At 49.4% G+C, this 27510-nt stretch overlaps 1 protein-coding gene across 3 annotated transcripts in view; it reads left to right on the top strand.

Annotated features, from left to right (window-relative positions):
- Positions 1–1922: 1922 nt before the first annotated feature.
- The window catches only part of rttn (rotatin), a 29364-nt gene continuing 3776 nt past the window's right edge, over positions 1923–27510 (top strand). The window contains exons 1-44 of one of the 3 annotated variants that reach the window (XM_048976927.1): positions 1923–2177; positions 3032–3219; positions 3750–3933; positions 4727–4834; positions 5062–5152; positions 5678–5792; positions 7185–7332; positions 7500–7665; positions 7941–8107; positions 8287–8402; positions 8998–9165; positions 9279–9491; positions 10923–11035; positions 11167–11293; positions 11440–11565; positions 11785–11901; positions 12295–12422; positions 12771–12930; positions 13065–13164; positions 13602–13690; positions 13832–13949; positions 14313–14409; positions 15870–15932; positions 16021–16212; positions 16309–16548; positions 16620–16764; positions 17099–17241; positions 18767–18986; positions 19507–19635; positions 20115–20216; positions 20334–20492; positions 20811–20888; positions 21169–21340; positions 21604–21695; positions 22332–22413; positions 22487–22682; positions 22788–22875; positions 23272–23425; positions 23716–23853; positions 24328–24512; positions 24616–24721; positions 24794–24891; positions 25001–25078; positions 25158–25284. In XM_048976927.1, coding sequence (XP_048832884.1) covers positions 2147–2177; positions 3032–3219; positions 3750–3933; positions 4727–4834; positions 5062–5152; positions 5678–5792; positions 7185–7332; positions 7500–7665; positions 7941–8107; positions 8287–8402; positions 8998–9165; positions 9279–9491; positions 10923–11035; positions 11167–11293; positions 11440–11565; positions 11785–11901; positions 12295–12422; positions 12771–12930; positions 13065–13164; positions 13602–13690; positions 13832–13949; positions 14313–14409; positions 15870–15932; positions 16021–16212; positions 16309–16548; positions 16620–16764; positions 17099–17241; positions 18767–18986; positions 19507–19635; positions 20115–20216; positions 20334–20492; positions 20811–20888; positions 21169–21340; positions 21604–21695; positions 22332–22413; positions 22487–22682; positions 22788–22875; positions 23272–23425; positions 23716–23853; positions 24328–24512; positions 24616–24721; positions 24794–24891; positions 25001–25078; positions 25158–25284 — 5857 coding nt within the window. In that variant the 5' untranslated portion in view covers positions 1923–2146. Of the gene's footprint in view, positions 2178–3031; positions 3220–3749; positions 3934–4726; positions 4835–5061; positions 5153–5677; positions 5793–7184; positions 7333–7499; positions 7666–7940; positions 8108–8286; positions 8407–8997; positions 9166–9278; positions 9492–10922; positions 11036–11166; positions 11294–11439; positions 11566–11784; positions 11902–12294; positions 12423–12770; positions 12931–13064; positions 13165–13601; positions 13691–13831; positions 13950–14312; positions 14410–15869; positions 15933–16020; positions 16213–16308; positions 16549–16619; positions 16765–17095; positions 17242–18766; positions 18987–19506; positions 19636–20114; positions 20217–20333; positions 20493–20810; positions 20889–21168; positions 21341–21603; positions 21696–22331; positions 22414–22486; positions 22683–22787; positions 22876–23271; positions 23426–23715; positions 23854–24327; positions 24513–24615; positions 24722–24793; positions 24892–25000; positions 25079–25157; positions 25285–27510 lie in introns of all 3 variants that reach the window. The other 2 variants (XM_048976925.1, XM_048976926.1) reach the window with 2 other exon arrangements.

Here is a 27510-nt window from a genome sequence, read left to right as displayed (position 1 = left end):
GACCGGAGTTGGAGACCCCTGATCTAAATTCTGTAAATGTAAAACCTGTCCTTGTAACCTTGGCCTTAAAAAGACAAAGTCGGCAAAATGACAAAAAGCGGGCAACTGAATGATGAGCGTGAGACGGCGACGTTGGGCGAGAGCAGGACTGGCGCGAAGGCCAGTGAGACGGAGCGCGGATCTTCAGGAAGAACCGTAATGAGCCATCCTGTGTCAAACGCCCTGTGTAAACCGGGATGCTGAGACAGGCAGCCATTCTGAGAGATCAACAGACAAATAACAAGCAGTGCTGGCATGTGGAGATGCGCTTAAAGGTCACCGCGGCTGGCTGCACTTCTGTGTGTGTTTATAGTGTAGGCTGCCTCCGACGGTGCCTGGGACAATGAGGGAGATTACAACAATCAAGCGCAGTTTGAGGCTGCAGATGACTCACACAACAAGCTGTTCTCATTTATTAGAGGAGAAGCCTACCTCCAGCTCCCAGCCATGTGAATGACTGATCTCACATCAAGACTGATTACCTGCAGAATCTCTCATGGTGTCTGCTAGATGAAAAATTAAACCCGAAACTTTGACTGCAGTGCGCACATAAAATGTGGTCTTCTGGCCCATATTTTTTGTGCTTGTGACAAAGCAAATTTTCTCCTTCAACCAGACTGTCTATCAATGTATGAGATCATTCCCCAAAAGACATTTTAGGCACTTTAAGACTTGTCAGTGCTGAGACTATACTGAGTTTTCCTTCTAGCATGAGCATGTCTGAAGCCTATGTCACTCTCTGACAGGAACATCATTTTGGTCTATGCAGTTGTTCCCTTCTGGAGTGACCGAGCCAGTTTGCAGCCAACTACAGTGTACCACTTCCTGTCAGTCGCTTTACCAAGTCAAAAAGGATATGCTTCAGTGATTTGTCAAGCTATTGCTTACAATATTTATAGATTTGGAGCCTACCTTACCTTTGGAAACATATTTTCCAGGAGAACTGCATGTTACTTATACAGCACATCTACACTGTAAATATAGGAAATTATGCTAAGAGTTTTAGGAACATTATAATTTATACATGCATTTCAGCTCAGATAATTTGATCTGATCTGTCATCACCAGAATATATTTAATAGCAAAGATAAGATTAATGCAAACTCACAGAGCAGAAGTAACTGGTGCTTTTCACCAAATACCACCTTTGACAGCCAAACAAAGCATTTCTGACAGTATATTATGTGACAGAGAGCAAAAATCCTGGCATTTTTACCACATTTCTCCCATCATATTATCTTCTCAACAGATCTATTGATTAAAATTTGATCACCCCCTAAGACAGGCCTGTAAAAATATTCTCCTTGTGGGTAAATAGATGGCCTGAGTAATGTGGCACTGAAACAATGGATGTTGGCATTGAAGTCTGTCAGCCGATCACTGCAGAGTGTACAGTGTAGGACAGTAAGCAACAGGCTAAACAGGCTGATCAAACTAATAAAAGACAGCATGAAAAGACCAAAAGCAAAGCATCTGGGTGCTAGATGTAAAAGTGAAGTCAATGCTTCAGTTATAAAAAATTATGTTGGAATTTAAAGAAAATACAAAGGACTAAAAAGGGAAACACAAAGCAGAAAGGGACAAACAAATGACCCAAATTCTTTTAAAACCTGTTTTGAGTGTCTGAGTGGTACAGCTTTCCTTCCAGTAATTAATAAAACACCCCCTAAAAATCTTAACATTATTTTATGACTTCGGGTTCACAGTGAAGCCATACATTATGGGAGCAATACATTATAAGTAGTAGTAGTATTATCATTTACTGTATTATATTGTCCTGATAGTGTACGTATCGATGGCTGTATCAGACGCACAGACACTTCCCACCCGCCGCGCCGTTACTGCGCTTGACCCGGAAGTAAAGTCACTCCTAACACAGCTGGCACCGCCTCTGAACGCAAACTTGGGCTGTCCGCGCGAGCCGTCTGCGTGAGTTGCCTGCGCTCTGTTTGCGCCCGTCGTCTGCACGGGCCGTCTGCGCTGGCTGCCTGCGCTCTGTCCGCGCGGGCCGTCTGCGCGGGCTGCCGCCTTCTGCGTGCCGCGGTCCGCCTCCAGTCACTTAATGTTTTCATCTCGCGGGCGTGGAGGCGCCGGCTAGTTAGCTGACATGGAGCTGTCCACGATTATAAAGAAGACTGGTAAGTAACTAGCGATAAGTTACTACACTCCGTCCTGCAGTTTGCATTTTTTTTTTTGCTCCCCGGTGTAGATTTTAAAGTCTTCTAGTGAAACGTGAACTGAAAGTTTGATTTGTTAGTTTGTTTAGATCTAACCTAACGCCACATCCTTCCTAGCATCACGGTTGACACTTTACGTGAACGGCAATAGTTTGCGGATAGTTACCGGTAGACCGCCGTCCCGCAGGTGCCTTTCTCCTTCCTCCTCCTCGTTATCGTTGTTTTCATCCTCCCCCTCCGTCGTAGGTGATGTTACTGGACGTGCGAATACTATTTGAAGATATTAAGTTTAATAAAGTTAAATTATACTGTCAAGTTATGTTTTTTGTGATATGCTTCCTGTTGCGTGTATGTTTGTGTTGACTGTCTTGTGTCATCCATCCATCCATCCATTTTTCAAAACGCTTATCCTACTGTGTCGTGGGGGGTCCGGAGCCTATCCCGGAAGCAATGGCCATTCACTCACACATGCACTCCTATGGGCAATTTAGTAACCCCGGAGTACCCCGACAACATGGGGAGAACATGCAAACTCCACACACATGTGACCCAGGCGGAGACTCGAAACTGGGTCCCAGAGGTGTGAGGCAATAGTGCTAACCACTGCACCACCATGCCACCCCTTGTGTTAGTCATATCAGTGTGTAATAACAATTTTTTGTAAATGTATTTACTTTGATTCCTCAAATTTATTTATCTGGATGAATGACAGGTTGGCCTCTTCTCTATGCAACCCCTGGGAGGGAAGCCTGGTGTTGCTTATGCTCTTCATCATCTTCGTCGTCCTCCTCCTCCTATTCCTCCTCTTCCCGCAGGCCACCAGCTGGCTGAAGTGCGGGAGCGAGCGCTCAGGAACCTCCTGTCTAAGCTGGAGCATGGCCTGCTCTGCGTCCACGACCTGGCCCAGGAGAAGCTGCTGCTCCTCAACCTGCTCGAGTGGTTCAACCTCCCGGAGGTGCCGGTACCAGAGGAGGCGCTACGGCTGCTGGCCATGCTGGCTGAGGTGAGACCCAAACGCAAGAGACGTATCATGAAGACAGATGACTTGTATTCCATATATGGTATACGTAAGTACTGTATAATCTATACCGCACAGAGAGATACTGTATAATTGATGTATGAGATGGATAAACACTGCATAATCCGTGTATTTGATAGATAATAATCCATATATCTCCTTAATCCATATATCACGTGGAAGGGTACTACGTAATTCATGTATTGTATAGGATAGTTACAGGGTAATCCACGTCACATGGATAAATACTTTATAATCCATATATCACACGGATAGGTGTTGCATAATCCTCAACATTTTTAGTGAATAATGGTATGAGGCAGAGTGCCTCATCTGGGTATGAATTTTATTCAGCAGCAGTGAATTAAATCCCATTTTTAAAAACAGGAAACACAGTATTATCCACAGGGTGTTCAGTAATTACATGCATGAATTGATTTGAAATATATTATGTTACAAGGTCTGAAATAGTTTCCTTTAACTATGTTTAATTGCACGGCCCTTGTCCTGTCCAGCACCCCAGTGCAGCACAGATGCTTCAGGACGCCGGTGCGGTGGAATTCCTCAACCAGCTTTCCCCGAAGGTGGAGGTGCCGCTGCAGTCCGTCATCGACGGCATCCTTGAGCGATTCTTCCGACTGCCAGATGCGCCTCCAGATTCCCCTGCAGAACATCAGCAATCAGCTTCTCATACCAGAGGTGCTACTTCAGGCTTTGTTTTGTTTTGCTGTTATTGCTCACAGATGAATAGCTTGTGGTTGTAATTAATGAACCCGGTATTTGATGAACTTGTTGCTGGTTTCTTTCATGCATGATTCTTCTGTTGTACCACTGAGAAAGGTAGTAAAGGAGGGTCTGTTTTTTTAAAGCATCCATCTGTACACATGGGTGCAGTGTCACCCTCCATGATATGCAGTCAGATCTCTTTCACTTTGTGCATTGACTTCTGTTAAGCAATTCCGTAAAACAGTGTTTCACAATCCGGTTCTCGGGGATCCACAGCCGGTCCAGGTTTTTGTTCCCTGCCCGACAGTCTACATTTTTGCTCCCTCCCAGCTCCCTGCCAGACAGTCTATGTTTTTGCTCCCTTCCAGTGTCCTGCCGGACAGTCCACATCTTTGCTTCCTCCAGATCTTGCATAAATGTGGGCTGTCTGCGGGTCCCTGACAACCGGCTTGGGAAACACTGCCGAAAAAGATGAATGATTCAGAATCTGACTGCGGAGGACAACTTGTAGCAGGGTGCCAGGTCTCACACATCAAAGGGAAAAATGGCATCCTCATCATGCGCCTGTGTCTGTGTGTGTAATTAGCCTGTATTAGTCTGCCATCATGTGTAGCATGCGCCCTCCCATTCCTTCCATGGGGGCGGTCACTGGGTCATTTGCTAGGTCACAGTTGAAGAGGGTACAGTGGCAGATTAATTCACCGCAGGTGTCTGTGGAACGGGGCGTGATGCAGGAATGATGAGTATTTGTGTCTCTCACTGACAGCTGCTGCCTTCCCATGCTCTGTCCAAGATGAGGTGCCGGTGACGGGCTACTTCCAGAGCAGCCCAGGCAAACTGAAATGGGCAGAAGCTCCCCTGCAAAGTGCGCCCGGTAGGTCATGTGCTCACTCACGTCGGGCCATGTGATCGCTGTCACACCTCCATCTATCAAAAATACCTTCAGAAGGATCCGCTTGGGCAATGCCCTGAGGTAACTGTAGATATAAAGAGGCAGTTAACTGTATTGCCAATCTTCAACATGTATATAAATTTATTATTTTAAAATGGGATTTTAAAGTAATGAGGTGTGTTAACTGTGACTCTTTCCATCACGTTTAGTGAGCAGTTCAGTAAAATGCCTGAAGTTTTACACTTTCCCGTGGCTGACGTTGACTACGACCGACCGGCACATTTTAGCATCGAATGAGAGGTGCGGAAAGTCCGGCCGTCACAGCGAATCCCCAAACCGCCGCAGTGTGCTTCTCCAGTCCAGGCTTTCACTTTCTTGATTAACCTGTATATAAGCTGTTTCACACAGACGGATACTGCTGTTTGATCAGTAGGACAGTGGTCTCACATTCCCTGCGTTCTGGATTCGATTCCTGCCCTAACTGTCCTGTCCTGTGCATGTGTGTATGTAGAGTCTGTAGGTTTTTCCTGTGCTTGTTTAGGCTACATCCAAAACGCATGGCTTGGGTGAATCGGTAAGCAAACAGCCCATAGCATGTGGCCTTTTGGGTTGTGGGGAGGGGGCCCATCTGTTCTGGAGACCTCACTCAGCTTTCCTGATTTTTTTTCCACTCCACACATGAGAATCAGTGGTTCTTCCTCACCTTTCTTCCTAACCCATTCCTCCTTAACGGCCTTATTCTCTACGTGAATGAGCTCTTATTTTCAGTCATGCTTGCCCTGTGAGTGCATGTGTTGAATATTTGTGTTGGCTTTCCTCTTGTAGCTCTCTGCAAAGTAACAACCACAGCCAGATCCGGACCACTTGTGATCTTCTGCAGAATGTCATCATGCAGGACTTCCCTGCTGAAATATTTCTACAGCGACCGACTATCGTGCAGGTAAGATTAATGGATTTAATGAGAGTAATCTGTTACAAATGCCTAATTTCTGCACTTAAGATTATGGGATCAAAGCCTTTGTGCCTGGTCGATAAAACCAATTAGATAGATCGGATCAAATGGATTTAGATGCATGGTAGCATTATTCCAGAGAGCAATGGGTTTGAGCTTCAAGTTGATTCACTGCCTTATTGTCTGAGATAATTGCATTACTTCCATCGCTGCTTATGTCTGAGATACTCCCATTGGGCCTCCTTCACCAACTGTTCTTAAGAATAAATTTCTTCTTTAAACCTACTTGCGCAGTTTCAAAAATATTCTAGCATTCATCAATGTTTTCTTATTTGGGATTTGTTCTTGGGTAAGAACAGTATCTACGTACACTCAGGAGCACAATTGTGCAGAGCAAAATAATTCCTTATTGGGTTTTATTTAATTTAATAGAGTTCATTGTTGAATCATTATACTTTTAATTATTTTGTAACTTTTAAATAATTATTAAATTATTAAAACGAGTAATAGCGTCCCATGAATTTTCTTTTGTGTTATTTTAAATCCAGTACTGACGCTACTAAATATTATATTAAATATTACAGCCGGAGTGCTGCTCACGTCCTGTGGTGGTACCGCCTCCACAGAACTACAGAAGCTTTTCCTACATTCGTACGTCCGGCGCCCCATCGTCTTTAGATTTTCGTTTGGCCATTCTTAATTGCTTTCTCAAATTTTCTTCTTAATTTCTGTGTGGGTGTGCAGTAGTGCAGTCTCATGCCCTTTTATGGGCAGTGGTGTTTACCTATGCTAATTAGGAACAACTGGCATGCGCCTTCAGTATTCATCATTATAAGAACACATTTGTAAACAGTTCTGTGCTTTATGAACACATCATGAATCTGACGTGGACTTTTCTTATAACCTTAGGACCTTTGTCAAGAAAACATGTAAGAACAATTATAAGATGACATTGGTGAATGAGGCCAAATATTTTCTGCACTGTTCCAGTAGGAGATACTCACAATACTCCATGTACTGTTTCTGTAGAAGATACTCGCATTACTCCCAGCACTGTTTCTGCTTGAGATACATTACTTCCAGCAATATCTCCATCTGATACTCAGATTACTCTCAGTACTATTTCTGTCTGAGATACTCACATTACTCCCAGCAGTATCTCTGTCTGACATACTCGCATTACTCCCAGCACTGTTTCTGCCTGAGATACATTACTTCCAGCAATATCTGTCTGATACTCACATTACTCCCAGCAGTATCTCTGTCTGACATACTTGCATTACTCTCAGCACTATTTCTGTTACTCCTTTTGCTTGTGTGTGTGTTGTTTGCAGTGGTTTTTGCATTCTCTGAACTGCTGCCTGCCCCCTACCCCCCCAGAACCTCCTGTCCCTTCTTACCCTGAACAGTGAGGGCCAAACCAGTGACCTGGTGATGCATGCCATTGCGTGCCTGCAGCAGCTCTGCATTAACCTGCGGAGCCGACTCCGTTTTCACAGGGACCCAAGTTTCCACTCAGTTAAACAAGGTATCGTCTGGACCGCGCCGGGTTGGGCCGGGATCCGAACCCAAACCTCACTAGGTGCAAGAGCGTGAAATGCATTTAACTAAGCGATGCTGGCAGGTGCTAAAAATGACCCAACAAGTGTCAGCGGGTTAGTTTGCCATCGTGTGGTATGTTCTACGCCCTGCCAGACACGTCGTCCCAGAGCTCCTCGGTGTCCTACCCTCAAGATGTGCCCGGCGCTCACCTGTCCCCGGCATCCCCCCCGGGCGAGTGCAGCCCCCGGCCCTCAGTGCTGGGCCGCACTGGCCAGAGGGCCAGGGGAGACGGCCAAGATGGGGACGTCACCTCCTCCAGGTGCCGGCTGCTCGCTTCTACTCAGGGCACTAGTTACGGCACATTGCCCATTTTCACCGTTAACACTTGTGTGTTTTTCCTATTGCTCTAGATATTAGTCAGTTATTCAGTCTTGATCTGTCGTCTTATCCCTGTACTGAGGTGTAGCTGACACGTATAGCATTTCTGTTCATAGACCAGAAAGCTCAAGGTCACTGTAACGATTCATTCACCCCCCCCCTCCCCACACAGTGCTGACAGAACACCCTTCTGTCTCTCCCTCCTCCCCCACTCAGCAGTGGCAGTTCCCGCCTCCGGGCTGCCTCCGAACCCCCCCTGCGATCCCCGGTGGACCTGGCCCATCTGGAGGCTGAGGACACGGCAGACCTGCAGCTGCGGCAGCTGAGTCTGGCCCAGCTGGGCGCTGCTGTGGTGGAGCGTGCCACATGCCTGCTGGAGACAGGTGAGGGGCCGTGTTGGGCCAGGGCCGGGTCGGGTCGGGTCGGCGCGGCAGCCCTGCTGATCACGGGCGAGGGCTGCGCCGCTGTCCCCGCCGGCACAGATGGACATGCATAATGTCCCGGCGACCGGCGTGTTTTTAATTTCTTTCATGAAGTACGTGACTCTGTCACCCCCCCCCAGAGAGCATGAAGGTCTTCCTGCGCATCCTGGAGCTGCTGTCGGAGGCGCTGCCGCTGCTGGCAGGCAGCGTGTCGGATGCCGTGTGGGAGGACAGCGGCTTAATTGGCCTGGACTTGGCAAGTGGCGGTGTCTCCCTCCGCCGCGCCGCCGTTCCATTATTTATTTTTTACCCGTGTGCCGTAACTCTGCCGGCGGCTTCCACAGGGTGATCCCTCCACCGGGGGTCTGATTAGCATTGCCGGCACTGCCCCCCCCAACCCCCACATGTCAGCTTTTGGCAGCTTAGCCTGGAGCGGTGCGGCGAACACGCTAACCAGGCGTCCCCCGAAATGCAGCCCACCTCCTGGAGCATCCCCCCCCCCCCAATATTTGTTTTGTTTTGCATCTGAGGTCGATGTGATCCGGGCAGGATCCATCTTTATGATCTCATGCCGCTCAGCCATTTCTTATTCAGCAGAGGAACGTGGTGGGGGTGGGGAAGAGAGAAAAATTCACAGCAGCTTTTCTGTGCCATGAGTTATGTACTTGACAAACCCTGTTACCCCTTTGTTTATAATACCCTCACAGTAATGGGTCTAAGGAACCGGCTTGACACCGTCTGGGTGGTAATTGTAGGGCCTTTGCTGCCCCCTGCTGTCTGTTATGGGCTGGTGTCCATGGTCCGGAATTGAGTTTATCCTACATTACACCACCTTTCTCACTGTCCTCTAGAAAGAAAAGCTGCTGACGTCCCTGGGCTGTTTGGGGGCCGTTTTGCAGCGGCACGACGCCCGTTCGTCTGATGCGTCTGAGACGTCACTCATCCACCACCGGATGGCGTATGTGGGCACCGGCGTGTTCACCATCCGGCTGCTTCAGACCCTTCTTCCCGTGGAGAAGGTGTGTAGGATCCGGTGGAGTGGGAGACGTTCGGCTCGGCACGATGCCAGATCACGAATCGCCAGCTTCTTTTAACCGCTGCGTTTTTTTTTTTTTTATTTTGTTTGACGCAGGCTGGAGATAATCTCCCAGAAAGCGCCAGGGAGGCTCTCTTTCTCCTCTGCATGGACGTGCCCTTCCGGTTGGCCTACCCAGGCGTCCACGAGTCCGCCGTGGCCTACCTGGAGCAAGCAAGCCCCGACAAACACTGCTTATACCAGCGGGCGGCGCAGTCAGCGCGCTTCATGGAGTCTACCTGTGCATTTGTCAGGGAAGCCCACACTCAGGTGCGTGGGGCTCGTCAGCTGGATGGGCAGGGGATGTCAGGTGGGTGTGGCTTGTCAGGAAGACCCATTCTCACATGGGCCGGGTTTATCGGGGGGGGGTCATTCTCCTGTGGGCGGGGCTTGTCAGGGTCTTGAAGCATACTCCCACATGTGACACTTCCCCACTGGTCTGTGCTCACGTTCTGCTTAATGATCCAGGCCCAGACATGCTTTCATCATCACTATGCGACTATTTGTGCTGAAAAAAACATAGGAAGCCAAACCGCCATCGCGCAGTACAGTATAGTTTATGATTAATATCCTTATTTTGTGGTGTATTTGTCGTTTTGGGTGTGACACCCAGCCCTCATATAGATTTTTGTCGAGTACGCAGCGCAGCGATTTCCATTTAATCTTGGTTAGGGTGGCAACGATATGAGATTTTTACGGTATGATAACAGTCATACCAATATCATGGTGTTACAGTATCAGTAAAAAAAAAATAAATAATAAATCTCCTTTTAGATAGTCATAAAAAAACCATATTGCTTTGCTAAATATATATTATGCATTATTGATCTAATATAACATGTCAATCCATATGAGATAACTGTCTCAGGAAATATCATGATTCCATGGTATACGATATACAGAAAAAAGGAGCAGGTTCGAATCCCCGACCAGCAAGGCACCACTGAGATACCCTGAGCAAGGTATTGCCCCCAAGCACTGCTCCCCGGGCGCTGAATTAGCTGCCCCCTGCTATGTCACGATGTCACATATGGGTTAAATGCAGAGGACTCATTCCGTTGTTGCGTGCTTTGGTGTGTCAACAATGACCACTGATCACCTAGTTCTTGTACAAAATTCCAAATTCTCAATTCTAATAATCAATAAAATCTTCTTGAAGCACGTGACTCAAATTCATGATTGACTAAGATCCTGTAGTAGCAATCACGCTGGATGTGTACCATGCCCGAGTCCAACTGAACCGCCCCCGGCCACACCTGTCCAAGCAGGCCCGGCACGGATAAACATACCGTGCGGAGTGATCACACTAGTGCAAGCATACTTGGGCACAGTACGGATTGCCTAGTTTAAGTACACTCTTAGCCCCTTGGGGAAGGAGCACTTAATAATTTCAGCTGTACTCATGTTTAACTTATTTGCACACACTGTTAGTGGCAGGAGAAAATTGAAGGTCCTGAATGGAGGGTTGTGGCAGTGAAAGCCGTATAATTTCTCCCAGTTAGCTGACAATTTATACTTTGCACCTGTCTGTAGTTTACATTTGTTTATTGATTTCTTTTTCTGTATGTTTAGCATTTGGTAAATAGAAGGATTCCGACTGAGATACAGTACATGCATCTGGAATTTCACCTTAGTTGCCGAGACGCCTTTCGTGGTATATTTCCCATCCATTGATGCAGGTCATGTGTTTATTACTGGCAGGGAGAAGGGAATTTCTCAGAGCTGTTGGAGTTAGCAGAGCAGGCCATTCATGGACTTCCATACCATAAGCATCTGCCTGTCATCCAGAAGTGCGTCCAGATCTGCTGCAACGTGTGAGATGCCGTTTATGCGCCTGATGCGAATCCTAATAACTGTGTCAACCTCAGAAGAGGTTCATTTATTTACAGAAGGGTGGGAGAAATTAAATGCCCCCGTTTCCCCCCCCCTCTGTCCTTTCTTACAGATGGAAATCGGCACAGCCGAATCCTGGACTCCAGAAGGAAAGTCTGAATGTTTTCCTGAAGCTGCTCTCTCACCCCCTCGTGTTTGTGAGGACAGAGACATATTCCTGTACCCTAAACATCGTGAAGGTGAGGTGCAGTCTAGGTCTAGGTCAAGGTCACAAACTGGATCAGACATCTGTCACTTGACTGAGTGGGGGTCCTACACTCCACATGCTTCCTGACTGCGACTTACATAATCAACTAGAGTAATTTTTTTTTTGTTGTCCTTTTAGGATTGTCTTGGAGTCCAGAACGTGGCCCGGCCCGGCTTTCCGTCCTGCCTCAGGATTAACTTCCTGCTGAATACCCACGTCTTGTATGAAATGTCAGCTTTCGGACTTCAGGACCAAGCTGAGCTGGTACGACAGTTTAAAAATACCTGCTATGTTAGTCGTCAACACCCCAGCAGGGCTGCTGGTGTGATGCATACCGCTGCGTGAAATCGTGGGTGTGCGCTAAGCTACTGCTCACTGCTGTCTAAGGCCCATAGATAGCCGAGTGGGTTTGGCCTCACCGGCATGGGGGGGGGAGAGATTCTGACAAATCCGGGATCCCATCTTTGCCATTCCGATCTGTAGGTGAATTCCGCTGCCAAGGAGATCCTCCTGTTCCTGCTGAAGGGGCAATTACTGATGACAACTCCAGCCTGGAAGAGATTCTTAGAGGAGCTTCACCCCGTCCTGCCCATATTGCAGGTACGTCCCTGTTCTCTGTAAAGCACCGCTGAGCGGATATTGTAAAAAGCAGGAGGATGATGAGCGTCCCCAGGAAGACAGTCTAATGTCCGTGGATCCTGGAGATTAAGCCAGTTTGCTGGTTTTTCTTTCTTGAATGTTTAATGAGTTTCTATTCTTGGAAAGAAAAAACTCGCAAAATGCAGAGATATTAAATTCTTGCCACCCTTTATATATATATATATATATATATATATATATATATATATATATATATATATATATATATATATATATATGTATATGTATTTAGGTGTGCAGAGACTCTTAAGTGGCATCTGACCGGACTCTGGCTTTAGTTTGCTCTGGACACTCCCAAGGTGATGGGATTGCTGAGGTCTCACTGTCCCTCAGGGTCACGCTGATGCTGAGGAGCCTCTGGGCAGCTGCGTCCTGCTGATCAGTGAGCCGTCAAGCGGGACGGTATCAGACGCGGCCAGAGTGAGGGCTGCCATGCGGTTGCTTTTTGCCAGGCGAAGCGCGTGAGTCTGCCTGACGCCAAAACCCAAGCGGCCCGCGGCGCCTGTTACCTTCTCTGCTCCAAGTGGGGATGCGGTGTGACTCAGTGGCTGCGAACGCTGCGTCCGATGCAGATCCCATTTTCGGGAGTGCGGTTTCAGCTCTGGGCCCTCAAGCAAGGCCCTTCACCCCATCGACTGTCTAACTCTGTTTTCTCAAAGTGAATAAAATATCTGCTTTTATAAATAAAGGGTAATGTTTTGTTTACAGATTGTTTCATTTATGTAATAAATACTGTCCTGTCCTGATTCTGCCCATCTGTTGGAACAACAGTGGTGGTCACTGTGTCCCTGCTTCCTGTGTGACCGTAGAGTCCGGGCTGCTGCGATCAGTCACCTGACACCTCACCTGATCGGTGGCTCCCCCCGGGCTGCCGTGACCCATGACGTCCTGTCTGCGCTGCCGTCCCTGTACATCCTCCACAAGCATGTCGATGTCAAACTCAACGAGTCAGACAGGTCGTTCCTGAAGGTGAGAGTCTGGATCAGGCCCCTCTGCGGATGTCCTCAGGCTACGCTTTAGCTACATGCTAAGGGAGAGGGTCTCGCTGGAGTTTTTCCTGGAGTAATGTAGCATTCCTGACACACTTCCTCCAACCTACGCAGGAGGAGTCTGTCAGTAAGCTGTACGGTGTCCTGACATCGGAAACTGTGGACCTGGCGCTCAGGAAGGCGGCTGCAGACCAGCTGGGGGTTGCGCTCCAGGGTCAGGCTCCGCCTACATCCAGACCTTTATTGGGGAAATACAGCAAACTGCCAAACTAAAGAGTCCCGCTCACACGTCTGTAGAATTCCTGATTAAAAAGGACTAGAAATGCAGCACATTAACACTGCAGATTTGTGTGAATATCAGCAACATGAAAGCCCACCTCATTTCCGGCTGTGGGAACCTGATGCCTGCATAGCTGTTCATTTGGTAACGGAGATCCGGCTTTCATTGTCACTACCTGTCCCCAGAAAGTGGTATCGGCTTCTACCCGCAAACCCACGGGCAGGAAGACGGTGTTTAAGCCACATGGTGGTTGCAGTTAAGCAGTCCGACTGAAATGTTTGTGTGGGGAAAGTGGCGTTGTGTAGAAGAAGGTTCCGGTAAACACTGAAGGCTTTTACTTGATGGCTGACGTGTGCTTGTCTCCCTCGCAGACACAGCGTTGCACTCGACTCTGAAGAAACTGGGCGTGACGGATAGGATCATATCCTTTTTGGAAGATGATGTGGCCAGGAACGTGAAGGTGAGGACCGTCCAATGAGAGCTGATAGTTGCGTTTCCATGGTGCACAAGCAGTACTGTAGTTAAAGGTCAATGATTGCTCTGTCCTGCCCATTCTCTGCCTCCCTCTTCCCCCTCGCTGAGGTCTCCTCTCCCCATGCAGAGCATGGACTGCCTGTTGGAGCCCTGTTTCCGGATCCTCAGGAAGCTGGTGTTTGCCGATGCCAGTCTGCGACACTCCCTGGCCCAGCGCACCCCACTCCTCATCACACTGCTCAAAGGTATGAAGCCAGTCCGGGAGTGACTGTGTATGCAGTTCACCTGCATGACAAATGTTTCAATACCTCACATGGTGCCGTCTGTCACCAGACTAGGGAAGGATGGATAGACACTGTCCCCCCCCAATAACCGCTTATCTCACCTCATATTGCGCCCCCCCCTTCCCCAGGGGGCCCATGTTCCAACCAAAGGCTCTGCTTTTCGGGCGTATCACCTCCCAAATGACATTTTCCAAATTGAATCAGCCCCCCATGTGCCGCCTTATGGGATCTGGAGTATTTTGGCCCAGGCTTCAGTGGCGTGTGACCTTTCTGGGCTCTTCTATTGCCCCGCCGCCCCTAAACGGCCTGTCTGTCCCCCATCAGCTTCGTTAACGGTGAAGCAGCTCAAGGGCGACGTCAGGGAGGCAGCTGTACTCATGTGCCTGCTGCTCTTCGACGGTGTGGCAAGGCTCCGCCTGCGGTGAGGCCCATCTCCCTCCGCCGGTCTCCCTCCGTCGCTGTCTCTCTCTCTGTCTGTCTCTCTCTGTCTGTCTCTCTCTGTCTGTCTCTCTCTGTCTGTCTCTCGCTGTCTGTCTCTCGCTGTCTCTCTCTCGCTGTCTTTCGCTGTCTCTCTCTCGCTGTCTGTCTCTCGCTGTCTCTCTCTCGCTGTCTGTCTCTCGCTGTCTCTCTCTCGCTGTCTCTCGCTGTCTCTCTCTCGCTGTCTCTCTCTCGCTGTCTGTCGCTGTCTGTCTCTCGCTGTCTCTCGCTGTCTCTCTCTCGCTGTCTCTCGCTGTCTCTCTCTCGCTGTCTCTCTCTCGCTGTCTGTCGCTGTCTGTCTTTCGCTGTCTCTCGCTGTCTCTTTCTCGCTGTCTGTCTCTCTCTGTCTCTCTCTCTCTATCTCTCTCCCCCCAGACATGGAAAGTCAGGATTTCATCATTTTTTGGGTCAAGCCAGGAAATGTCAGGGAATTTTCTTTGTGTTATTTCCAGTATTTCTTTATCATGTTATTTCACAAGTTTCTTGTATTTCTTCTACGGACCACAAAATCATCTCCCACAGGCCGCCACTACTACCTTCCAGAATGCTGAAATCTTCTACCCCTGCACTATCAAAGAAGTGTTAAATAGCTGTTCATTTCATCTAAGTATTAAGTGTTCCCCTCCTGTTCTCATTCCTTTCACTGTCACCCAGGGCTTGTGTTCTTACTTTGCATGTGTGCGTAGCTTAATATGCAGAGCTGTGATAGCGTTGTGTTGAATGTATTTCAGGGGGCACACCTAATTTCATTGTACATCCATGCAGTGACAATAAAAGGCATTCAAATTTACACTGCATTCTATTTGCTTGAGTGGTTGTTATTGGCTGCTGGACATGCAGTGTCCTGTGCCTACTAGCGAAGAGGCAAGCATACAGGAAAATGTACATTTCAAGAGCTTTGGCTGTAATGTGGTGACGTCAAGCACTGGGTGTTAAGAGTCGATGATGGAAAAGCTAAATGCACAGTTTGTAAAACAATTGACATGAAATATGGAGGAGGGTGCTGTTCACAGCTATGCAAATGGTAATTGATGGGTGTAAAATACTCGGTCCGTTTTTTTTCTGTGCTCAGCACATAGATTAACAGTTTTTCCATTCATTATAGGTCATGTAAATTCAGCTTTTTATTCAGTGAAAGTGAAGGGAATTTGACATTTGATTTTCAGGGAGAAGCCTTGTCTCTCCCTCATTCCCTCTGTCTCTCCATCTCTCCCTGTCTTCCTCCCTCCCACACTCCCTCCATCTTACTCTTTCTTTCTTTCTTTCTTTCTTTCTTTCTTTCTTTCTTTCTTTCTTTCTTTCATTCTTTCTATCTCTCCCTCCCTCATCTTTTCTGTCTGTGTTTCATTGCCTTGGTAAGTAACCATGGGACCTACTAATTTTGCTGTGTTTTTTTTAAACCAGGACTGACGAATCCGGTTCCCCCATCCAGTCTCCTTTCTCGCTTCCCATGTCCGTGATTAGGAGGTAACTGTCACGCCAGACGTGGGGATGGGATCGAGCTGTAGCTTAAAGGCAATCCAGTCTGACTGCGGCTTCTCCGTCTTTTGTCCAGATACAGCCTTCCGTTCCAGGCAGCGGTGCACCACGCGGTCAGCCCCCACTGCGTTGTGGTGCCTCCGTACTCAGACCTCCTGGCCCTGCTTCCTGCCTGGGAGATGCTGCAGTTCACCTGGAATCGGGCCTGGTATCTGTCAGAGCAGCGCCTCCTGGAGGCCGTGGAGGATCACAACAGCGATGCACCAGAGTAAGGCTGGGCTTTCAGACGGAGTGATGAGTACATGCCTGTCCCTGATTGGGATGCACATCTGCAGCGGCTTGACGGGGTCTCTGACGCCCACAGGTTCCTGGACGCCCTGAAACTCTCTGCCTCACAGGCACAGGTGCTCAGAGTGAGCCGCAGCCCCAGTGGGCTGCATGACTGCCTGAGCCGCATACAGCACGCCGCCTCACATGCTGCAGTCTCGGTGGCCCTGGCCCACGCGCGCTGCTACCTGCTGGCCGACGCTCTGGCCCTCGAACCCGGCACTTGCGGCAGTCGGGCTGCGCTGAGCTCCCTGGACTTCCACAGCACGCTCCAGAGGTGTGTGTCGCTGTCTGGGCTGCACTGGTCTCCAGCGACAGGGTTTGAAAGGTGTGTATGTGTCCCTACAGGTTTCTGCAGGTTCTTCCAGCGAGTTCGGATGACGAGAGACTCCTTGCGGACGTGGCCCTCTTCCTCCGTGTGGTTTTCACGCCCCAGGGGCAAGGCTCTGATGACAAGGACCTTCTGTGGCTTCTCGAGCTGCTCGGCACCCCGGTAACTGCTAACGGCCCAAATCAGGAGCTTTCTTTGGGGCGCTGCGTTGTTCCCTCCTAATTCAGTTTTATCCCCCTTCATAACTTGAGCAGTATGAGACACAAACAAATGCATTATTGTCGTATTAAATGGAAGCTGGCTGCCACTCTGCCACTCCCCTTAGCCTTATTTACAGAGATCAGCATGGTGGTTAACCACCCCACCCCCCCCAGCATTACTGGAATCATCCATCTTTTAGCTATAAAAGAGATAAGAAAATTCTAGAGGAGTGTGAAATATGCCAACAGGGATCTCCATCGTGTTTGAATGTTGTCTCCCACCACCCCCCAAGGAGACGGGCGCCCTGCTCTCCCTACTGGCCGGGGCGGAGACCCCAGGAGGGGACAACTCGCAGCTCCAGGCCAGTGAGAGGCTCCAGAAGGAGCTGACGGCCTTATTCTGCACGGTGCTGCACTGCCTGGGGCAGACCTCTGACAGGTACAGTGGCTGTATCAGTGTTACAGTGTCTGTCTGTCTGTCTGTCTGACCATGTGTGTCTGTCTGTCTCTGAGTGTGTGTGTCTCTGAGTCTGTCTGGGAAAGACCTCGGACAGGTACAGCAGCCGTATCAGTGTTCCAGTTAAATGGCATTTTACAACCAAATTTTGCCAGTGTTCAGCAATTACACCCTCCCCCATTCACTTTGGTAACCATGTCCCCTTAAACACTGCAGCAGCCATAAAATGCCGCGTCCCGTATTGATCCATGAAAAAACACAATTTGTTTTCATACATATTTCCCACCCCCCTGCTCAGCAAAATGTATGGTGGGGAAACCCCCCCATCATCAGCTTGGCAAATTTTATTGTCTGATAACCGACATAATGGGCCATCGCGTCTGTACATTCTATTCACATCTCAAAGAAAATAGAGGCGCTTAAATTAATGTAGAGCTGCGACCATTGATCTGAAACAGCTGTCGACCACACATTCTTCTGTGGGTCTGTGTGTGTGAGGGTCATGGGGGGGGTCTGGAGCCTATCCAGGAGGCTTCAGGCGCCAGGCAGGAAACAACCCAGGATGGGGCGCCAACCCAATGCAGGGTGCCAACCCAATGCAGGGCGCCAACCCAATGCAGGGCACACTCACACCAGCATACCAGTGGGCAATTTGGTAACTCCAGTCAAGCTCAACATGTTTTTGGACTGTGGGGTGGGGGGGGGGGAACCAGAGTACTTAGAGGAAACCCCACGGCGACACGGGGAGAACATGCAAACTCCGCACACATGTAACCCAGGCGGAGACTCGAACCCGGGTTTCTGAGGTGTGAGGTTACAGTGCTAACCACCGCACCACCATGCCGCCCCATATCCACATATTTTAATTTTAAAATATCGGATATATTTTTGTTAGATATTACGCTGCTGTTCCTCCGCCTTACAAGCTGTGTAATAATCTGATGTGTGCCAGTATATGCTGTCCTATGTACAGTGGGTTTATTTGTACTGATTCTCTATTGTCTTGTATTCTCTTTAGAATATAACTATAAATCTGTAAAGACGTCAAAACTATAAAATAACATTGAATTATGCACGGCCCAATAAAGTATTAAAGAAACAAAAATTGTATGTTGGGGTGGGGGCAGCTCTGTGGGTTAGGATCCAAAAGGTTACCAGTTCACATCCCTGAACCCCCAGGTGATCCCACCATTGGGCCCTTGAGCGAGGCCCTTATCCCCTACTGCTCCAGGGACTGACTGACCTTACTGTCTCCTCTATGCCTGTTTGATGAGGTGGCCTCCTGGGATGCTTCTCCAGCTGTCCTGAAGGAGGTCCCACATATAAGCTGACTGCTCATTGGCTGTTTCTCCATCACACTCTGGTCAATCACCTCCAAAACCATTTCTTCTGGGATTAGGTCAGGTGACCAGGTCATGTGATTCAGGTCACTATATTACTCTGCTTTGTAGGCAGAGTGGCATGTCCAAACTTGTACAGTACATGCTTCTGACCTCCCTGTCCACAGGGCTTGTCGGGCTCTGGGGGGCGCCGTGCAGACACAGCTGGCCACGCGGCTGCTTCGGTGCCTGCGAGTTTCGGACGCTCCTCACTTCTACGGCCTGCCCTCTCTGGAGAGGACCCTGAGGGCCATGGTGTGTCTCAGCGCCCTGCCTGGCTGGAGCACCCACGGGGGTAGCCTGGAGTCACGCAGCCTCTGTCTCAAGTACCTGAACGGCCTCCTGGAGGTGCGGATCAACCCGGGTGCGAGTGGCCAATCAGAGCCTCTCTGTGCTGTAGAGTCACTCCCTGCCTTGGGCCGTGGGTGTATGTGATACTGAATGCTGACCGGCTCGCTAAGTCACTGTAAACGTCCTCCACGGCAAGCAGACACGTGCTTTGTGGCGTTTACCCCCCCTGCCTTCTCATACATCCATGTGCGGATTTATGTAATCCGCTTGAAACACCTCCAGAGTTTCTCTGGTGTTGGTTGGAAAACACCAGGACTTTGTTTCTGTAAATTCTTTAGAAAGCTCTGTCAAACAATCCAGCAAGCACCCCTCCCCTGCAATGAATCATGAATCCATGCAGATATTTTATACTTATTTTTGGAGGCAGATGTTTGAAGTCAGACTGTTGTACCTAGTCAAGCTAGCTAGCATAAAAATATTGAAGCTTTTTGGCATGTACTTTTGTGTGTGTGTATTATTCCGACAGCTAATTAATGACCCCTCATATGTGTGTGTCCACCTGCCTCTCTTCTCTAAGGTCATTTCTTCATTCTATGTGGAATGGGGAGGGAATTCGATGTCCTTCATGGGAAAAGGTGTCACTAAGAACACAGTCCTGTGTCTGCTGCATTTGTCCCATGAGATGATGGCTGAGGAGTCGAATGCGGTCAGTATGTCTGAGATTATTATACAGGATAATACACACTCTCCTCATTTGGCGACCAAGTTCACGCTCATTAAGAGAAATGACCGCTAAGTAAAAATCACGGTAGCCTAGGCGTGACCGGGACTGCGCTTCATGCTGTGAAGATCATTGCCTGTTGTGTCTCAGTTAGATTAAATTCTCATACAGTCTACAAAATTTGGTCTTAAATGCACTCATTGGTCAGAAAAGATTTTTTTTATTACCACCTTTGTACTTCTGAATGGTCCCTAACAGAGATAGTTTGCAAAACAAGTAGAGGGGGTGATTAATCACCTTAGTATGAGAGCAGGGCCTTTAAACCGTACTCTTACCAAAGGGGGCGGGGTCAATAAATGCCCTCTTACCAAAGGGGGCGGGGTCATTAAGTGCCCTCTTAATGAAATAGGTGGGGCAGAGGGGGCAGGTGCTTTAAGCTCCCTCTCACCCCGTCTGTCTTGCAGGAGTGGCTGCCACTCTGGTCGCTGACGCACGAGCTTCCAGAGGACCGCAGTGCACAAGGCCTGGCCTGGCTCGTCCCGCTCTGGGTGGACAGGGACCCTGAGGTGAGGCCCCTTCTCAGCCTAATAGACACAAAAAATAAAAAGTCATAAGACGAAGTGCCCGAGTGTATCTGCACTGAGGTCTAGGTTTTCGCATAAAGATCTTATCGCTGTCCACAGGTGAGATTCGCCAGTCTTGGCATCAGCTCGGCGCTGACGTCCTTAAAGCAGGGCTGCTTAGCCCTCGCTGCCAGCTGCCAGAACATCTCGGGGGGGCTGTGGGCCACACTGCTGAATGTGCTCCTGGACCAGCAGGAGTGCAGCATGGTCCGCAGGGAGGTGGGTCCACCTCCGCATTACACTCGCTCTGTATGCTCCTCTAGGAGGCCTTTGCTTTTTGCTTCTTTTGACAAAACACCATGATGCAGTATGTGTCAATTACCAACAGATGGCATTGTTGGTCGTATTTGGTATTATCATTCATTTTTAGGTTTTTATTACTGGGATCCCATTCAGGGTGTTTCTTGTGCCACATGTTGCCTGGAATGGGTTTAGGGTTAGAGTTAGGCTGAGGGCATTGACAAGGCTAAGTGGTTAGAAGACAGGCAGATGGATGTTTAGATCTTGTTTTCATTAACAATTATATTCCCTTTCCAGGCTGCGTTTATTCTGCAGAACCTGCTTGTGATGCCCATGCCTGCCAGGATGGATGAAGCCGAGGATTTTTCTTGGCCGGTAGGTGGTGTTTCCGGCATGTTCCTTCCGAGCATATGTGGTGGGGGTAGGGAATATCGGTCTGACACTTGCTCCATTTCTGCCTTATCTCGGGGGCCCCATCTGTGCTTTGCATTTTTCACCTTGGTTTTCCCATCCGCTCTCTTTCCTGTGCGATGCTTTTATCTGCTTTCACCGTCACTTGCGGGGGAGTAAAATGTCAGCAACTGTACTGCGCTGCCAGCTCAGCCAATCAGCCGCACCATTAACTGTCAGCTGACTTCCACCTCTCACCCTGTAGGGCCCGTGTGTCCACGACGACGTGTCTGGCCTGTCACTGGTGGGCCTCCCAGCCCTGCGGGCGCTGCTATATCACTGCCACTTCTTCCAGCATGTGAGCCAAGCGGTGCGCTGCATGCACCGGTACTCTTTCGAGGTGGACTTCCCCGCTTACCCAGAGGGCGGCGTCGACGGTAACCTCCCCACAGACACGCTGCATGGCAGATGTGATGTTTTTCAGTACTTGCGGCGTTTATTAAAATGGATACTTCTCCTGTGTAGGAAAGCACAGCTTCATGTATTTCGCTGAAGCAGTTCAGCTTGATTTAATGCACCATCCCCAAGTGAACGGGCAGCCCCGTCTACTCCTCCTTTGAGATTTACCCCAGTGCCTTGTTAGAACCGGACCCAGCATGAAGTGCAGCCCGTGACCTGTGTTCTGATGAATTGCCACCAGGCGGCGATAACTCGCTGATGAGCTGGAGAGACCCTCCTTTGCCGTCAGATCGCAGCAGCATGCCTGGTTCACTCTCCACTTCCAGCACCCTGGTGAGTCGTCACAATGGACAGGGAGCAGCATGGAACTCTTCCGGAGATCCGATCAATGCGCCGCACGCAGTTACCGAATCCAAACACTCTGTTATGAGTGTTATGTGTCACTTGATTATAAACCGTTCCGTTATGCAAAGTGATCGTTCTTTAGTTGTTTTCTTGTAGCGCAAATGAATAGCGAATAGAGAATAATTATCTGTGCCCTTTTTCAGGGTGTCGTGGTGTATCAGTCAGTTCATTAGTGTTGGTATTATGCCGTAGTGAAACGCAGGACTGTTAAAGGTACCCCCTTTCATCATCGAGGATCCGTATGGCGGATTTCAGTCGCTTCTCTGAAGGTTTATGTTTTACTCTAGTCAGGCAGCAATCATTCAGTGAGTAATTCAATGATTAATTACTTACTGTATTGATCTAAAGGCTGATTTATAATACTATATAGAATCTACACTATAGGTACCCACTTAGCCACATACCCTATGCCACAGCCTGATGCACACCCCCCCACAGAACTGTCACTGCAGTCTTCCGGCTGTGGCCTAGGGTCCTGCAGACTGCACTTTCCGTGTCCCGTCGGGTTACCGGAACATTCTCATAGCTTTGTTCTGCGTCGCCTGGCCTTTCGTTCTGTTTCAGATTCGCCGCGAGGCACTGTCATTCTCCCCACCTTCACCGAAAGCGACTCCTGAGGCAGACGCCGGCAGCCTCCTGGCTCGAGGTGAAGGTTCTTGAGCTGGCCGGATAGCCTCTGATCCGTTTCAGCAGAGTCTCTGACTCCGTCATTCCCCCAGGCACGAGCGATGTGGACCGAAGCGACTCCGCCGTATCCCAGGATTCCCGGCACGCAGAGCCAGCTGTCCCGCGTGCCATCGTCACCCCCGAGCTGGTCTCCGCGCTCTGTGGCCTGCTTGCCAACCTGGCGTCCATCCAGCCAGAGTTCACCCTGAGCGCACTGCGGCAGCACTGCATCCTGCTGTCCCTCGCCAGGTACTCGCCGTGGTGTCTTTGGCTACCTATAAGTTCATCATAATCAAAAGATTGACGCAGCCTCCTCCGGGGCCCCTGCACCCTGTGACCGGGGTCTACTCTCAGCTTTGTAGATTCCGGAACAATCGAGCGGTGTGTTTGCGACTTGAGGATGTCGGGACGTGCCGGTGGTGACGCAGATGCTATGAGCCAGGTGTGTTTGCGGTAGCGACCCGCGGGAGGGGGGCACCATCCTCCTCTCGCCGTTTCCGATCTCTATCAGCCTTGCCTCGATGTGGTCATCTAATGCTACTGGTTTTTGTTTAACTTTCAAAACTGTCGTGTGCTTTTCATAGGAAACATGTGGTTCACTCAATTGCCCACTGCCTCCCCACTGCACCGGAATTACCTCCCCCACACCCCCCCACCCTCATTCAGTGTTTACACTCTCCCTCTGTTCGGATGCTGCTGTTTCCTGTAGCGATAGCTGAATTTTTACTAAACAGCCTTTGTTAATTACCTACAAAACATTCAATTATGTGCTGCTCAAGTAAGCCACTGTCGCCAGCCTTTTTAATAATTAGTGAACATGCCTCCAACTGCTGATTAGGTCCAGAGCCTCCTGCAGTTCCTCTCCGGCTTTGCAGGTCTCCTGCAGACCTGCATCACACTGAGCGCAGAGCTGCTCTCTCAGATGGAGGCCGAGATCCCCGCCCTGCTCGCCGGCATCTTCACCGCACTCACCGCCGACCTCCAACACCTCGGTATGGTACGGGCTGGCGTGTGATTAAAATCGGCGTGACAAGTAAACATGGCACAGCCTGAGTGGCATTTAAGGCCGAACACGTCTCCTCTGATCTCATCTCAGCAGTAACAGCAACAATAATGGTCTGTCTAGATTGTATCAAAAAATACCACGAAAATACCTCATCGATACCAATCTGTCTGTAAATTAAGAAATGAAATGTTAAGTTAATCTCTCCACAGACACCTGTATTTATTCATCTCCTGATGTCGCTGTTATTCTCGTGTTTGTCGTCCTCCTGCCCTGCAGACTCCTTGTCTCGGGACACCGCGCTCCACACCTGGGCCACCTTGTTTACGCTCCTGGCTACGGCGCTGAGGCAGGACGCCCCCACTGTGTTCCCATCTGTCTCCGCGATGATGGCCTGGCGCTGGCAGGCGTTGGCGGGTACGCCCTGGAATCCGTCTTATCCTCCTCCGCTTCCAGTCCTCCTATCCCGGTCATCTGATAGGCGTCATTAAAATCACAGCTGCGGGTGTAGCTGCCGTTTATGCCATCGACACTGAATTTCCCTCAGCCATAGCCGTCTGGGTCACGTGCCAGGGGATCACCTGGTCACCTTCAACGCTGGTCACCTGATCTCTAATCACCAAATCACCTTCAATGCCAGTTGCCTGGTCAGCTTCCTCGTCAGTCACCTGATTGCTGGTCACATGGTTACCGTCCGTGTCAGTCGCCTAATTACCTGTTCTCCTTTCACGCTGGTTGCCTGGTTACCTGCCCACTTTCCGTGCTGCTCACCTGGTCACCTGATTACCTTCCTTGCCAGTCACCTAGTTTCTGGCTGCCTGGTCATCTTCTGCGCCAGTTGTCTGGTCACATGGTTGACGGGGGACCTGCTGCTGTCATCCTGCCCCCCAGGTACTGTTTCCCTCTGCGTCCAGCTCTCCTCCTCGGATCCTGTGCTCTTCTCAGCAGCCATGAGCTTTCTTTGCGCCGTCCTGACTGAGCAGAGCAGGAGAGGTGCACGCGACTCTCCCGAAACACCCCTGTCCACGCCGCTCAGTGGGCACCCCGGGAGCCAGCTCTGTGAGCTGCTGCTGCAGGTGGACATGCCTGCCTTAGCACCTTCTGGTGTGACATAAAGGCTTTCAAACAGGCACATCCCCACCAGGACATTTATTTTTCATCTCTCATTGCTTTTGGCAGTGTTTCGAGAAACAACCACTCCAGGACCCCCTGAAGAAGGTAACATCCAGAGCGTTCCTGTCGCTCCTGGCCTGTAGCCCCAGCGCACAGAGCTATGCCTGCAGAGGTGCGTGTCTGTCGAGCTGTGTACGGTGTGTGCCGCTGTCCTGACGCTGACTGTCACGCCTGTGCTCGTCAGCTGGCCTGGTGGAGACGCTCGTCGAGAGGATGAGGAACATCCATTTGCAGCTGCAGCAGGAATCGCTGAACCCTGGGAAGGCGGCACAGAAGAAGAAGGTAGGCGACGTGAACGTTACACCATCCGCACAAGATTAGCATGAAATAATCCAGGAAGGGGGGGTGGGAGAAGGCGGTTAAAAGCATTTGTACATCTGGGCCCGTACAGGAAGAGGGCTGCTTGAGAGAGTTAAAGCTGGTCTTGCAGCTGCTGCGGAACTGCCTGTACCGTAATGAGGAGTGTAAGGTAGGTGCCATCAATGGTCAGGTTCGTGGTTTCCACTCGCACCTTTCCCTAGATTAAGCGCCATATCTTGCCTCTGCAGGCCTCGGCCTGTGACTCGCGCTTGGCTTACGCTGTCGCCCCCCTCTGGCCTTGGTTGCTGCTAAACGACCGCCTGATGGAGGCTGCCCTGGAACTGCTCTGCGTCTTCACAGCCGGCTGCGGCCCAGGTTTGCGCATGCTTTGTTACGCAAAACTACCACCTTGGCTCTCTGCACCCTCACTGATCATGCAGGTAGTAACATTCAGCACTCAGGCAGGGGCTTTGTTCGTACATGTGGTCCATTATAGTCAGGTTTAACACACCAGCCCTCCTTATCGATCCATACTGTAGGTTCAGTCTCAGAATAGTGACTCCTTTTGAATTAGAGGCTGTCCATCTCTTGGTATATACATGTGAGGACCATGTGAGGATAATAATCGGAAATAATTATATTTGTATAGCACTTCTGTTTTAGAGCCAAAAGGCAAAGCTCTCCATTTACCAGTCGATCTACATTCCTACCCTCACCTGTGGTCGCGAGCTTTGGGTAGTGACCGAAGGAAGGAGATCGCGAGTGCAAGCGGACGAAATGAGTTTCCTTCGCAGGGTGGCTGGGCTCTCCCTTAGAGATAGGGTGAGGATCTCGGTCATTCGGGAGGGATTCAGAGTAGAGCCGCTGCTCCTCCGCATTGAGAGGAGCCAGATGAGGTGGCTCGGGCATCTGATTAGGATGCCTTCTGGATGCCTCCCTGGGGAGGTGTTCCGGGCATGTCCCACTCGGAGGAGGCCCCGGGGAAGACCCAGGACACGCTGGAGGGACTATGTCTCTCCGCTGGCCTGGGAAGGCCTCGGGATCCCCCCAGAGGAGCTGGATGAAGTGGCCGGGGAGAGGGAAGTCTGGGCCTCCCTGCTGAGACTGCTGCCCCCGCGACCCGACCTCGGAATAAGCGGGAGATGATGGATGGATGGATAGATGGATGGATGGACTTCTGTTTTAGTTTGTAGTGAGATTACCTATATTCCTTAAAACGTTTACCCTATTTGTCCGTTATCTTAATTTAACTTGAAGAAGACGCTATCCATACAACTCATGACCCTGGAAAAGGGAACCAATCAGCTTGTTTATGGTACTGCGATCTTATGTTACATAAATACACTGCTCAAAAAAATCATAGGAACACTTTGAATACACATCATATCTCAATGGGAAAAAAATCATGCTGGATATCTATACTGATGCAGACTGGGTAATGTGTTATGAACGAAAGGATGCCACATCGTTTGATGGAAATGAAAATTATCCACCTACAGAGGGCTGAATTCAAAGACACCCCGAAAATCAAAGTGAAAAAATGATGCAGCAGGCTAGTCCATCTTGCCAAAATTTCACTGCAGCACCTCAAAATCATTCTCAGTAGCTTGTATGGCCCCTACTGTACATGTTTGTATGCAGGTCTGACAACGTCCCGCCCGTAAGAACCATGCTGTAGAACCATCCTTCATCACAAAAGGAGCCTGACATCACTCTTATACATGGCTGTCCTCCTCCGATGACGCCATTGAGTGCTGTTTGTGAACTGGAGGATGAATAAGTCACTGTGCTTGTTGGGTGACGTGACAGGCTGATGCTGGCCGCTCTCTTGAGACGTCTCGCCTAGCTGTCAGCATTCTCACACGTTTTTCCATCCTTGAGTGACTTTCAGCCACCTGCAAGCCTCTCACCTCCCTGGGCTCAGGTCAGCCTCTGTGCTCAGGTCAGCCTCTGTGCTCAGGTCAGCCTCTGTGCTCAGGTCAGCCTCTGTGCTCAGGTCAGCCTCTGTGATCCTCAGGATTCATGAGAAAGATGCTTTTCGGTCTCGAACATTCTCTTCCATATGGAGCATGTTATGACTGCCGAAAACATTTTTATTTTTTTTTTTAATTGTTCCCCTTCGAATATGTTTTACTCTGAATTAGAGATCCTTTGAATATTTATTGTGCCATTGTGTGAGGAAGGTACAAATAGAAAAGCACAAATGGGAAGGTATTAACAGAAAGGTACAAATGGAAAAACAGAATCAGGAAGACAATCAGGAAGGTATAAACAGAAAGGTACAAATGGAAAAACAGAATCAGGAAGACAATCAGGAAGGTATAAACAGAAAGGTACAAATGGAAAAACGGAATCAGGAAGACACAATCAGGAAGGTATAAGCAGAAAGGAACAAATGGAAAAACAGAATCAGGAAGACACTATCAGGAAGGTATAAACAGAATGGTACAAATGGAAAAACAGAATCACGAAGACACTATCAGGAAGGTATAAACAGGTAGGTCAAATCAGGATTGTATAAAAAGGTCACAGGTCACTTCATTCCATTTGTTTGTAGTATATTTGGGTTTCACTATGAGGTGAAAAACTTAGAGAGCTGAT

Source organism: Brienomyrus brachyistius, chromosome 15, assembly GCF_023856365.1.
Source record: "Brienomyrus brachyistius isolate T26 chromosome 15, BBRACH_0.4, whole genome shotgun sequence".
NCBI classification, from domain to species: domain Eukaryota; kingdom Metazoa; phylum Chordata; class Actinopteri; order Osteoglossiformes; family Mormyridae; genus Brienomyrus; species Brienomyrus brachyistius.
The sequence above is the reverse complement of the archived record's forward strand: the minus strand, read 5'-3'. Positions and strand labels throughout refer to the sequence as shown.